Source organism: Dreissena polymorpha, chromosome 13 (assembly GCF_020536995.1).
Source record: "Dreissena polymorpha isolate Duluth1 chromosome 13, UMN_Dpol_1.0, whole genome shotgun sequence".
NCBI lineage: Eukaryota > Metazoa > Mollusca > Bivalvia > Myida > Dreissenidae > Dreissena > Dreissena polymorpha.
The window spans coordinates 74815520-74830318 of NC_068367.1; the positions used below are offsets into that span (position 1 = coordinate 74815520).

The window sequence follows — 14799 nt, forward strand, 5'->3', positions numbered from 1 at the left end:
CAGAAACCTTAGGGAAAACATCAAAAGCGACCAGAATACAAACGGTGAAAATTATCTCTGAAGCTGAAAATGAGAATGATATTAACAAACGACTGTCAGAATTAATTGATGAAGAACAGATCACGTGGAAGAAAATAAGCTACATGGTCGACGGGGTTGCCTTCTGGTTGTTTGGTCTTGCAACACTTTGCAGTTTCGCTGTTTTCCTTGCTATTGTTACAAGTCGCGGCGAGTAAACAACAACTGATGTTTAAAACAGACATATTGCAGACCTGTGTTTACGTGGTTATAAAATGAGTCGTGTTCTGAAAAACTGGGCATAATGCATTTGCGTAAAATGTCGTCCCAGATTAGCCTGTGCAGTTCGCACAGGCTAATCAGGGACGACACTTTCCGCCTTAATTGGATTTTTGCTAAGAAGATACTTCATTTAAACGAAAAATGTCATGAAAGCGGAAAGTGTCGTCCCTGATTAGCCTGTGCGGACTGCACAGGCTAATCTGGGACGACACTTTACGCACATGCATTATGCCCAGTTTTCTCAGAACGCGACTCAAATAAGTATTTATGCTTAATTTTTTTAATATACTTATTTTCAGAGAGAAACACAATGCTTATAGCTAGCGTCACACAACGTATTTCAATGACGTGAACCGTTTCGCTCTTTTGAGGACTTGGCATTGTTGATGTATATTGGGGGTGAATAATGCAAAGAATACAAAGAATTTATATATTAATAATAGAATATTATTTCACGGCGATGCGTACACTACTGTGATATATTTATTTGTATATTTGCACTTGAAAAAAGCTGGCACACTCGCTTTCGTCTCACGTCACGGCTCGTCCAATATGGTATGTAAGCTATGTACTCGTCTAAATATATCACCGTATTTTACATTGACGTCTCATCTTAATAAACGTTCACACGCTGGGTATGCGGATACTTTGATAACAGATGGCACTTCGATACCAGATAACAACAAAAGCCACGCGCGAGAGGAAAGTTCATCAGGTTTTTTTTTAAGTTATATTATATAGATTAGTTTTTTAGACAAGGCGCATGGTCGAGTTTATAAATGGTGTATCTTTTTCTATTGCAAAGAAAAACATCACGGAAGAATGGAAGATTTTTCTCCAAAAAAATAGAAAATTCGGTCGGAAAACAGCATAAACTGGATAAACAGTAAACATTTCAACAAAATAAAACTACTTAGAAATAGTGCAAGAAATTGTTTGATATTCCAGCATGTAGAGTAATCACTGTGCTTCAAATGCTGAAATTTTGATAACCGAGTTTTATCTTCTATCTGAAGTGAATTTATGTGTATTATGGCTATTCTTACCGAACATTTTGAAGTACGAATCAATTTGCATTGTCAAGCATAATCTATGCATAACGTAATTACATACTTGTATATGTAAAATATAACTAATGGCGTTGTTCGTTTTCAAAACTCTTATTACTATTAATTTATATAATTAATATTATAAGTGCAAATTTTAAATAAGATTCAAATGCTTATTTCTGAAGTAATATATTTCAAGTGACGACCGAAACTAATTATCTAAATAATTAACTTGTTTTTAAGTGGTAAATTGAGATTAAGAGCATTGAAAATACAACGGATCATGTGGATCAACACGACTGTGTTCAATTGAACTTATAGCAGGATTCTAGATAAGGGGAGCATGGGGATTTGATGTGGCCAATACACCTCATAAAATCCTTTGTCATTTGTGCTCATTAGAATCTCATCATGAAGACGATTCTAATGCGTAGCCACAAAATTTAAAAGAGATTGGAAAACTCCCTTTATATTGAACTTTACACTTCCATTTCCCTTTTATTATCATATTCCAAATGGGATAAGAACATGTTTCGGTAATTCGTTTTTAATTTACGTCAGTACATACATCTTTATTTATTGCCTGCTTACTATAGCTGTATTCCACAGCGAATTCTGCATTTCTGATTCACGTAATAGAGTGTGTTATATCTGGTAAAAAGTGTCGAGTTATCTGGAATCGAAGTGCCATCTTTGAGATGATCGGTAAAAGAAGTGTCCATGAAAATTTGGCATCCGACTCTTAAAACATTTGAATTTCCTCAAATACGTTATTCAACTAAAATTTAACATGTTGTAACATTAATTGACATATTGATCTTTTATTTCGATTAGTTGGCACGTTCTTGATTTATTTCAAAGTATTTTTATTTTGTTGAAATACGTACTGATTATTCAATTCATGACGATTATCGATGAAATTTTATCATCTGTTATCAAAGTATCCGCATGCCCGGCGTGGTTCAGTGACGGGTTGGTCTCAAGCGTTAGATTTAATAGAGAACATGTTTCCCAATAAAAGATTGTTCAAGCTGGAATTACAAGTAAATGCAGCCGTATGTTATCTTATTTTTGTTTACTATATATTTTATTGTTAATCTGAATTTGTAATAAGTGTTTGCTTTAAATTAAAAAAGCTTACTTCTTATCTGCCATATTGTCATTATGGTATATATATTATAAGGTCGGTGTACAGCACCAACGTCTCCGAAAACGTAATGTTTAGATAAAATAAGACTAAAGATCAATCAGTTTTGAGGAGGCATATGAGCATCGCTCTGTGAAAAAGGGGTTAAATTCATGTGCGTAAAGTGTCGTCCCAGATCAGCTTGCTTAGTCCGCGCCGGCTTATCAAGGACGACACTTTCCGCCTTTACTTGATTTTGCTAAGAAGAGACTCTCTGTAAACAAAAAGTATCAAAAAAGCGGAAAGTGTCGTCTTGATTAGACTGTGCGACACTTTACGCAGATGCATTAAACCCCATTTTTACAGAGCATGGTCCAAATATTACTTTTTATTCGGTTATTACGGAGAAGTTGACAGAAAACGTCAATAAGTTCTCGTGCTTATTGAAATGCAGCACAGATTAAAATAAATGAATGTTAATTGTAAGTTCTCTAGATTTGTATTCCTCCTTGATTGATGTTAATGAATTTACTCGCATTTGGTAGAACTGTACCGTGCGCTACTTCAAGAATAATCAACTCATTAATTCCAGATCTATCAGAGAGTACGATACGGGTTTCACACGAGAATACAATAAACTACTAAATATAAACTCCTTTAAAGATTATATTAACTACAATATTTCGCTTTTGTTTGTAAAAAGTTCAATTAAAAAATTCTTGACGACTAAGTTATTTATAGAAGTACGCCGATATTAACAAGTGTATTTGTATTTACTGCGAAACATATTAAAACTCTTTAGACACAACAGTTGTTCGCTATTGCATTACATTTGGCAAGGTCCACATTTCAAAGTTAAATTATTACGTTCTAGATTTTTGTACTTTAAGAACCAGTAAATAGAAAAAATAAATAATTTAAAAGCACCAAAAATGAATATTCCGTCAAAATATCGGGATGCCGTAAATCAGTATGTTCACTCGTGGAAGCGCCAATCGTTCAAATATTTATTTTCTCGTCACTCATGAATTAATCCATTTATGCCCAGCGTCGAGAAAAAAGGCCTTGGCAAACAGCATGATGCGGCGTCTCATCAGGGTCTGCGCTGTTTGCTTAAAGGAATTTGTGTAAGAAATATTCTAAATATAGAAATAAATTAACTAGACATCCCTATTTTTTTAATAAATTGATCCAATTTAGGAGGATGGGAGAGTTCACTAGTCATAAATGTGTTAAAATAGATAAACTACCGAAACTAAAATTGCCATATGAAAAAAATACAATTTTGATTGTACATTAAAACATGTTTGAGCGGGGACAAAAAAATATTTAGGTGGTATGTCTTAAGTACAAAGTAACAAAATAGGCGATTAACATGATTTCTCGTACCGCATATACTATATAGAATTTTGCTTGTAGTATCGGTTTCTAAATGAAGAAAAATTTAATGAGTGCAATTTTGACCTATTACTAGACTTATTTTATTTCATCTGACACGTGGAACAACATTATTTTATATACTTTCTGGTGGTTTAAATAGAGAATAATTGGTTTGTGACGTGGAGGGAGAATGGCTATCTGGCAAGTCGGAGGAATTTATCGGGTGAGCCGGAGATCCTCCGACGAGCCAGATAACCATTCTCCATCCACGTCAACAATCTATTATTCTATTGATCATGTCATTCAACCGAATCCAACAAATTTTCTTTTTATTTTATGCCCTTTTTTCACCGTTTATTTACATTGTAAACGAGTTAAACCGGAGAATTTCGCTGGTATAATGACGTCACTTCGTCAAAAAATTACGTCAATTTACAGTATTTTTTTGTTTTTTAGGTTACCTGGTCAACTAGCCTAATCACTTTTGGGTTATTAGGTTACCTGGTAATCAGGCTGATTTAAAGGCATGTGACAGGATAAAAAGAAATATCAGTAAATTAAATCGGACAATTCACTGTTTCAAACAGTGGGAATTAGCAGAGACGATTGTCAATCATTTTCAATGTTTTACCGTTACTATTTTTGGATCCATTTGGTTGCCCCATTGTGACCCCAAGTTTTGCCAAGGGTTACTACTCTGCAATGAATGTTTATAACAACATATGAATTAGCTTCACTTGAACATTCATGTAATAACAGTGTGGGGCGCCCAAACGGGAATGATATTGACCAGAGTGGCAAAAGTACAAATACAATCATGTGTAAGCGTAAAATAAAAGAAAATGTTTTTGATTCGGTGGAATATCGATATTAATTCATTAGTGATCAAAGAAAAAATATTTTATATGATCACTCGTGAATTAAAATCGATATTCCACCGATTTTATTAAACGTAACAATTATCTACTAGAAGGGAAATAGAAAGGTTGTTAATTCTGAAGAAAACGCAACTCTACATCCACTTTGAATGATAATTTACATTAAGCTTACACAATTTAAATTCATAATTTATTGAGATAAGTGGTTTTAAGACTCTTTGTTCTTTTATTGAATGAATGGGTTATAATGAATAGGGTTGTCTTTTTTACTATAGTTTATTTCACACGTATGCTTTTGCAATTAAATGAGAATTATTTAACTTTTTTTCTTGTAAGCAAAAATTCACTGCAAGTTAAAAATGCATGTCCCGTATGATATTTTATGAAGGAAACATGTACATGCAACCAAATTCTTATTAAGAAATTGAAACGTTATTTATGCGTTATTTGCGAACATGGGTGTGGGCTAATTTCATCTCTGAACAACATTATTTATAATAGGTACTATATTACAAAATTTAATCGCGCATTGTCAAATTTGATGAATACTTTAAACCACAACATGGAGAACGAGAAAAGGATCGGCAAAAAATGACCGGTCGGATTAGTGGTAAAAACTTTTAAACTAAGTTCTAAACGAAGTGACCATTTTACTCAATAGACCCTTTCAGTTATTCGCATTTAATAGTGTGAGAGTTGTGTCCCTTAGCCGGATGTGACGTCATGCGATGATAAAAAAATCCGCAAGAGATAAAAGGTTACAATACACTAAATGAACGCTTCATGTAGGGCTGTACTCTCTAAAAAATATCATAGTTGACAGGAAGGCATGTTTTACACTTTTTACCATTATTCAGGTGTTATCTTGCGGAGATAATGGTAGGGCATGAATAGATGTTCACTACTGAATCCCTGAAATATGATACACTTGAAGACTATAGTAAACCATTGCACTAGAAAAGGTTACATTCCACTAAGAAACGGCCGAAAAAAAAGTTGCAAAAACAGTCGATTTTGATTTGTGTCAAGTTCTTTCTTGCATTGTACATGACATATCTTTTTTATTGCATAAATCGATTCCGCTTAGAATGGCCTTTAAGAAAAGGTATGGTTATGGGGGTCTCTATGTGCAAAATGTTGCATTTATTTTCGCTCAAAGTTGTCGCTTTTACATTGAATTATATAGGGAAACTATTTGGTGTATTATGACCTAAACGCAAAACCAGGCCTAGTCACAAAGAAGCTGTATTTACAGAAAATCATCATTTTTTTAGTGAGATATGATGCGTTTTGGCAAATTTCACGGAATAAATGCGTTTGTTTCACGAATTTAAGGAGCATCGTGAGTTTTTAAGAAAAAAATACGTTTTCAGAGGAAAATAAGAAAAAACATGTACAAAAACTCGTCTTGAGCATCTCAAATCGCAACAATTTGTGCTGAAAGAGCTCATGAAAACGTTTTAATAGTTGTTTACTTCTTTTTCTACAAAGCTTGTAACAATATTCCAGTATTTTGACCGATTGTAATTATTAAGGGTAATCGTTTTACGCCTGAACGCCCGTTATAAATCAAAGCTCCGAACGCGAAAGCCACATGGCTTATCAGGCGTTATAATAAATGCATTTTCAAGCATTTCTACGTGAAAGATCGGTCTGAAAATTGGCATGCACATAGAAAATTGGTTTATAAGTATCGAGAAGTGCTTATTTTCGCGATGTTAACAGTAAACGTTGTCTTATACGCAAAACCAGGCCTAGTCACAAAGAAGCTGTATTTACAGAAAATCATCATTTTTTTAGTGAGATATGATGCGTTTTGGCAAATTTCACGGAATAAATGCGTTTGTTTCACGAATTTAAGGAGCATCGTGAGTTTTTAAGAAAAAAAATACGTTTTCAGAGGAAAATAAGAAAAAACATGTACAAAAACTCGTCTTGAGCATCTCAAATCGCAACAATTTGTGCTGAAAGAGCTCATGAAAACGTTTTAATAGTTGTTTACTTCTTTTTTCTACAAAGCTTGTAACAATATTCCAGTATTTTGACCGATTGTAATTATTTAGGGTAATCGTTTTACGCCTGAACGCCCGTTATAAATCAAAGCTCCGAACGCGAAAGCCAAATGGCTTATCAGGCGTTATAATAAAATGCATTTTCAAGCATTTCTACGTGAAAGATCAGTCTGAAAATTGGCATGCACATAGAAAATTGGTTTATAAGTATCGAGAAGTGCTTATTTTTCGCGATGTTAACAGTAAACGTTGTCTTATAGGTTACAATACACTAAATGAACGCTTCATGTAGGGCTGTACTCTCTAAAAAAATATCATAGTTGACAGGAAGGCATGTTTTTACACTTTTTACCATTATTCAGGTGTTATCTTGCGGAGATAATGGTAGGGCATGAATAGATGTTCACTACTGAATCCCTGAAATATGATACACTTGAAGACTATAGTAAACCATTGCACTAGAAAAGGTTACATTCCACTAAGAAACGGCCGAAAAAAAAGTTGCAAAAAACAGTCGATTTTGATTTGTGTCAAGTTCTTTCTTGCATTGTACATGACATATCTTTTTTATTGCATAAATCGATTCCGCTTAGAATGGCCTTTAAGAAAAGGTATGGTTATGGGGGTCTCTATGTGCAAAATGTTGCATTTATTTTCGCTCAAAGTTGTCGCTTTTACATTGAATTATATAGGGAAACTATTTGGTGTATTATGACCTAAATAGGTTACAATACACTAAATGAACGCTTCATGTAGGGCTGTACTCTCTAAAAAAATATCATAGTTGACAGGAAGGCATGTTTTACACTTTTTACCATTATTCAGGTGTTATCTTGCGGAGATAATGGTAGGGCATGAATAGATGTTCACTACTGAATCCCTGAAATATGATACACTTGAAGACTATAGTAAACCATTGCACTAGAAAAGGTTACATTCCACTAAGAAACGGCCGAAAAAAAAGTTGCAAAAACAGTCGATTTTGATTTGTGTCAAGTTCTTTCTTGCATTGTACATGACATATCTTTTTTATTGCATAAATCGATTCCGCTTAGAATGGCCTTTAAGAAAAGGTATGGTTATGGGGGTCTCTATGTGCAAAATGTTGCATTTATTTTCGCTCAAAGTTGTCGCTTTTACATTGAATTATATAGGGAAACTATTTGGTGTATTATGACCTAAACGCAAAACCAGGCCTAGTCACAAAGAAGCTGTATTTACAGAAAATCATCATTTTTTTAGTGAGATATGATGCGTTTTGGCAAATTTCACGGAATAAATGCGTTTGTTTCACGAATTTAAGGAGCATCGTGAGTTTTTAAGAAAAAAATACGTTTTCAGAGGAAAATAAGAAAAAAACATGTACAAAAACTCGTCTTGAGCATCTCAAATCGCAACAATTTGTGCTGAAAGAGCTCATGAACACGTTTTAATAGTTGTTTACTTCTTTTCTACAAAGCTTGTAACAATATTCCAGTATTTTGACCGATTGTAATTATTTAGGGTAATCGTTTTTACGCCTGAACGCCCGTTATAAATCAAAGCTCCGAACGCGAAAGCCACATGGCTTATCAGGCGTTATAATAAAATGCATTTTCAAGCATTTCTACGTGAAAGATCGGTCTGAAAATTGGCATGCACATAGAAAATAGGTTTATAAGTATCGAGAAGTGCTTATTTTTCGCGATGTTAACAGTAAACGTTGTCTATACGCAAAACCAGGCCTAGTCACAAAGAAGCTGTATTTACAGAAAATCATCATTTTTTAGTGAGATATGATGCGTTTTGGCAAATTTCACGGAATAAATGCGTTTGTTTCACGAATTTAAGGAGCATCGTGAGTTTTTAAGAAAAAAATACGTTTTCAGAGGAAAATAAGAAAAAACATGTACAAAAACTCGTCTTGAGCATCTCAAATCGCAACAATTTGTGCTGAAAGAGCTCATGAACACGTTTTAATAGTTGTTTACTTCTTTTTCTACAAAGCTTGTAACAATATTCCAGTATTTTGACCGATTGTAAATTATTTAGGGTAATCGTTTTACGCCTGAACGCCCGTTATAAATCAAAGCTCCGAACGCGAAAGCCACATGGCTTATCAGGCGTTATAATAAAATGCATTTTCAAGCATTTCTACGTGAAAGATCGGTCTGAAAATTGGCATGCACATAGAAAATTAGGTTTATAAGTATCGAGAAGTGCTTATTTTTCGCGATGTTAACAGTAAACGTTGTCTTATAGGTTACAATACACTAAATGAACGCTTCATGTAGGGCTGTACTCTCTAAAAAAATATCATAGTTGACAGGAAGGCATGTTTTACACTTTTTACCATTATTCAGGTGTTATCTTGCGGAGATAATGGTAGGGCATGAATAGATGTTCACTACTGAATCCCTGAAATATGATACACTTGAAGACTATAGTAAACCATTGCACTAGAAAAGGTTACATTCCACTAAGAAACGGCCGAAAAAAAAGTTGCAAAAACAGTCGATTTTGATTTGTGTCAAGTTCTTTCTTGCATTGTACATGACATATCTTTTTTATTGCATAAATCGATTCCGCTTAGAATGGCCTTTAAGAAAAGGTATGGTTATGGGGGTCTCTATGTGCAAAATGTTGCATTTATTTTCGCTCAAAGTTGTCGCTTTTACATTGAATTATATAGGGAAACTATTTGGTGTATTATGACCTAAACGCAAAACCAGGCCTAGTCACAAAGAAGCTGTATTTACAGAAAATCATCATTTTTTTAGTGAGATATTATGCGTTTTGGCAAATTTCACGGAATAAATGCGTTTGTTTTCACGAATTTAAGGAGCATCGTGAGTTTTTAAGAAAAAAATACGTTTTCAGAGGAAAATAAGAAAAAAAATGTACAAAAACTCGTCTTGAGCATCTCAAATCGCAACAATTTGTGCTGAGAGAGCTCATGAACACGTTTTAATAGTTGTTTACTTCTTTTTCTACAAAGCTTGTAACAATATTCCAGTATTTTGACCGATTGTAAATATTTAGGGTAATCGTTTTACGCCTGAACGCCCGTTATAAATCAAAGCTCCGAACGCGAAAGCCACATGGCTTATCAGGAGTTATAATAAAATGCATTTTCAAGCATTTCTACGTGAACGATCGGTCTGAAAATTGGCATGCACATAGAAAATAGGTTTATAAGTATCGAGAAGTGCTTATTTTTCGCGATGTTAACAGTAAACGTTGTCTAAACGCAAAACCAGGCCTAGTCACAAAGAAGCTGTATTTACAGAAAATCATCATTTTTTTAGTGAGATATTATGCGTTTTGGCAAATTTCACGGAATAAATGCGTTTGTTTCACGAATTTAAGGAGCATCGTGAGTTTTTAAGAAAAAAATACGTTTTCAGAGGAAAATAAGAAAAAAAATGTACAAAAACTCGTCTTGAGCATCTCAAATCGCAACAATTTATGCTGAAAGAGCTCATGAACACGTTTTAATAGTTGTTTACTTCTTTTTCTACAAAGCTTGTAACAATATTCCAGTATTTTGACCGATTGTAATATTTAGGGTAATCGTTTTACGCCTGAACGCCCGTTATAAATCAAAGCTCCGAACGCGAAAGCCACATGGCTTATCAGGCGTTATAATAAAATGCATTTTCAAGCATTTCTACGTGAAAGATCGGTCTGAAAATTGGCATGCACATAGAAAATAGGTTTATAAGTATCGAGAAGTGCTTATTTTTCGCGATGTTAACAGTAAACGTTGTCTTATAGGTTACAATACACTAAATGAACGCTTCATGTAGGGCTGTACTCTCTAAAAAAATATCATAGTTGACAGGAAGGCATGTTTTACACTTTTTACCATTATTCAGGTGTTATCTTGCGGAGATAATGGTAGGGCATGAATAGGTGTTCACTACTGAATCCCTGAAATATGATACACTTGAAGACTATAGTAAACCATTGCACTAGAAAAGGTTACATTCCACTAAGAAACGGCCGAAAAAAAAAGTTGCAAAAACAGTCGATTTTGATTTGTGTCAAGTTCTTTCTTGCATTGTACATGACATATCTTTTTTATTGCATAAATCGATTCCGCTTAGAATGGCCTTTAAGAAAAGGTATGGTTATGGGGGTCTCTATGTGCAAAATGTTGCATTTATTTTCGCTCAAAGTTGTCGCTTTTACATTGAATTATATAGGGAAACTATTTGGTGTATTATGACCTAAACGCAAAACCAGGCCTAGTCACAAAGAAGCTGTATTTACAGAAAATCATCATTTTTTTAGTGAGATATTATGCGTTTTGGCAAATTTCACGGAATAAATGCGTTTGTTTCACGAATTTAAGGAGCATCGTGAGTTTTAAGAAAAAAATACGTTTTCAGAGGAAAATAAGAAAAAAAATGTACAAAAACTCGTCTTGAGCATCTCAAATCGCAACAATTTGTGCTGAAAGAGCTCATGAACACGTTTTAATAGTTGTTTACTTCTTTTTCTACAAAGCTTGTAACAATATTCCAGTATTTTGACCGATTGTAAATATTTAGGGTAATCGTTTTACGCCTGAACGCCCGTTATAAATCAAAGCTCCGAACGCGAAAGCCACATGGCTTATCAGGCGTTATAATAAAATGCATTTTCAAGCATTTCTACGTGAAAGATCGGTCTGAAAATTGGCATGCACATAGAAAATAGGTTTATAAGTATCGAGAAGTGCTTATTTCTCGCGATGTTAACAGTAAACGTTGTCTTATAGGTAACAATACACTAAATGAACGCTTCATGTAGGGCTGTACTCTCTAAAAAAATATCATAGTTGACAGGAAGGCATGTTTTACACTTTTTACCATTATTCAGGTGTTATCTTGCGGGGATAATGGTAGGGCATGAATAGGTGTTCACTACTGAATCCCTGAAATATGATACACTTGAAGACTATAGTAAACCATTGCACTAGAAAAGGTTACATTCCACTAAGAAACGGCCGAAAAAAAAAGTTGCAAAAACAGTCGATTTTGATTTGTGTCAAGTTCTTTCTTGCATTGTACATGACATATCTTTTTTATTGCATAAATCGATTCCGCTTAGAATGGCCTTTAAGAAAAGGTATGGTTATGGGGGTCTCTATGTGCAAAATGTTGCATTTATTTTCGCTCAAAGTTGTCGCTTTTACATTGAATTATATAGGGAAACTATTTGGTGTATTATGACCTAAACGCAAAACCAGGCCTAGTCACAAAGAAGCTGTATTTACAGAAAATCATCATTTTTTTAGTGAGATATTATGCGTTTTGGCAAATTTCACGGAATAAATGCGTTTGTTTCACGAATTTAAGAAGCATCGTGAGTTTTTAAGAAAAAAATACGTTTTCAGAGGAAAATAAGAAAAAAAATGTACAAAAACTCGTCTTGAGCATCTCAAATCGCAACAATTTGTGCTGAAAGAGCTCATGAACACGTTTTTAATAGTTGTTTACTTCTTTTTCTACAAAGCTTGTAACAATATTCCAGTATTTTGACCGATTGTAAATATTTAGGGTAATCGTTTTACGCCTGAACGCCCGTTATAAATCAAAGCTCCGAACGCGAAAGCCACGTGGCTTATCAGGCGTTATAATAAAATGCATTTTCAAGCATTTCTACGTGAAAGATCGGTCTGAAAATTGGCATGCACATAGAAAATAGGTTTATAAGTATCGAGAAGTGCTTATTTTTCGCGATGTTAACAGTAAACGTTGTCTTATAGGTTACAATACACTAAATGAACGCTTCATGTAGGGCTGTACTCTCTAAAAAAATATCATAGTTGACAGGAAGGCATGTTTTACACTTTTTACCATTATTGAGGTGTTATCTTGCGGAGATAATGGTAGGGCATGAATAGGTGTTCACTACTGAATCCCTGAAATATGATACACTTGAAGACTATAGTAAACCATTGCACTAGAAAAGGTTACATTCCACTAAGAAACGGCCGAAAAAAAAAGTTGCAAAAACAGTCGATTTTGATTTGTGTCAAGTTCTTTCTTGCATTGTACATGACATATCTTTTTTATTGCATAAATCGATTCCGCTTAGAATGGCCTTTAAGAAAAGGTATGGTTATGGGGGTCTCTATGTGCAAAATGTTGCATTTATTTTCGCTCAAAGTTGTCGCTTTTACATTGAATTATATAGGGAAACTATTTGGTGTATTATGACCTAAATTATAGGTTACAATACACTAAATGAACGCTTTATGTAGGGCTGTACTCTCTAAAAAAATATCATAGTTGACAGGAAGGCATGTTTTACACTTTTTACCATTATTCAGGTGTTATCTTGCGGAGATAATGGTAGGGCATGAATAGGTGTTCACTACTGAATCCCTGAAATATGATACACTTGAAGACTATAGTAAACCATTGCACTAGAAAAGGTTACATTCCACTAAGAAACGGCCGAAAAAAAAGTTGCAAAAACAGTCGATTTTGATTTGTGTCAAGTTCTTTCTTGCATTGTACATGACATATCTTTTTTATTGCATAAATCGATTCCGCTTAGAATGGCCTTTAAGAAAAGGTATGGTTATGGGGGTCTCTATGTGCAAAATGTTGCATTTATTTTCGCTCAAAGTTGTCGCTTTTACATTGAATTATATAGGGAAACTATTTGGTGTATTATGACCTAAACGCAAAACCAGGCCCTAGTCACAAAGAAGCTGTATTTACAGAAAATCATCATTTTTTTAGTGAGATATTATGCGTTTTGGCAAATTTCACGGAATAAATGCGTTTGTTTCACGAATTTAAGGAGCATCGTGAGTTTTTAAGAAAAAAATACGTTTTCAGAGGAAAATAAGAAAAAAAATGTACAAAAACTCGTCTTGAGCATCTCAAATCGCAACAATTTGTGCTGAAAGAGCTCATGAACACGTTTTAATAGTTGTTTACTTCTTTTTCTACAAAGCTTGTAACAATATTCCAGTATTTTGACCGATTGTAAATATTTAGGGTAATCGTTTTACGCCTGAACGCCAGTTATAAATCAAAGCTCCGAACGCGAAAGCCACATGGCTTATCAGGCGTTATAATAAAATGCATTTTCAAGCATTTCTACGTGAAAGATCGGTCTGAAAATTGGCATGCACATAGAAAATAGGTTTATAAGTATCGAGAAGTGCTTATTTTTCGCGATGTTAACAGTAAACGTTGTCTTATAGGTTACAATACACTAAATGAACGCTTCATGTAGGGCTGTACTCTCTAAAAAAATATCATAGTTGACAGGAAGGCATGTTTTACACTTTTTACCATTATTCAGGTGTTATCTTGCGGAGATAATGGTAGGGCATGAATAGGTGTTCACTACTGAATCCCTGAAATATGATACACTTGAAGACTATAGTAAACCATTGCACTAGAAAAGGTTACATTCCACTAAGAAACGGCCGAAAAAAAAAAGTTGCAAAAACAGTCGATTTTGATTTGTGTCAAGTTCTTTCTTGCATTGTACATGACATATCTTTTTTATTGCATAAATCGATTCCGCTTAGAATGGCCTTTAAGAAAAGGTATGGTTATGGGGGTCTCTATGTGCAAAATGTTGCATTTATTTTCGCTCAAAGTTGTCGCTTTTACATTGAATTATATAGGGAAACTATTTGGTGTATTATGACCTAAACGCAAAACCAGGCCTAGTCACAAAGAAGCTGTATTTACAGAAAATCATCATTTTTTTAGTGAGATATTATGCGTTTTGGCAAATTTCACGGAATAAATGCGTTTGTTTCACGAATTTAAGGAGCATCGTGAGTTTTTAAGAAAAAAATACGTTTTCAGAGGAAAATAAGAAAAAAAATGTACAAAAACTCGTCTTGAGCATCTCAAATCGCAACAATTTGTGCTGAAAGAGCTCATGAACACGTTTTAATAGTTGTTTACTTCTTTTTCTACAAAGCTTGTAACAATATTCCAGTATTTTGACCGATTGTAATATTTAGGGTAATCGTTTTACGCCTGAACGCCAGTTATAAATCAAAGCTCCGAACGCGAAAGCCACATGGCTTATCAGGCGTTATAATAAAA

The 14799-nt window shown here is 34.1% G+C and overlaps 1 protein-coding gene across 1 annotated transcript in view; it reads left to right on the top strand.

The window, feature by feature from the left end:
• The window catches only part of LOC127854780 (acetylcholine receptor subunit alpha-like), a 3351-nt gene extending 3290 nt beyond the window's left edge, over nt 1-61 (top strand). The window contains exon 2 of the mRNA XM_052389829.1: nt 1-61. This exon is cut by the window's left edge and continues 957 nt beyond it. Within this exon, the coding sequence (XP_052245789.1) occupies nt 1-61 (61 nt within the window).
• The last annotated feature ends 14738 nt before the right edge of the window (nt 62-14799 follow it).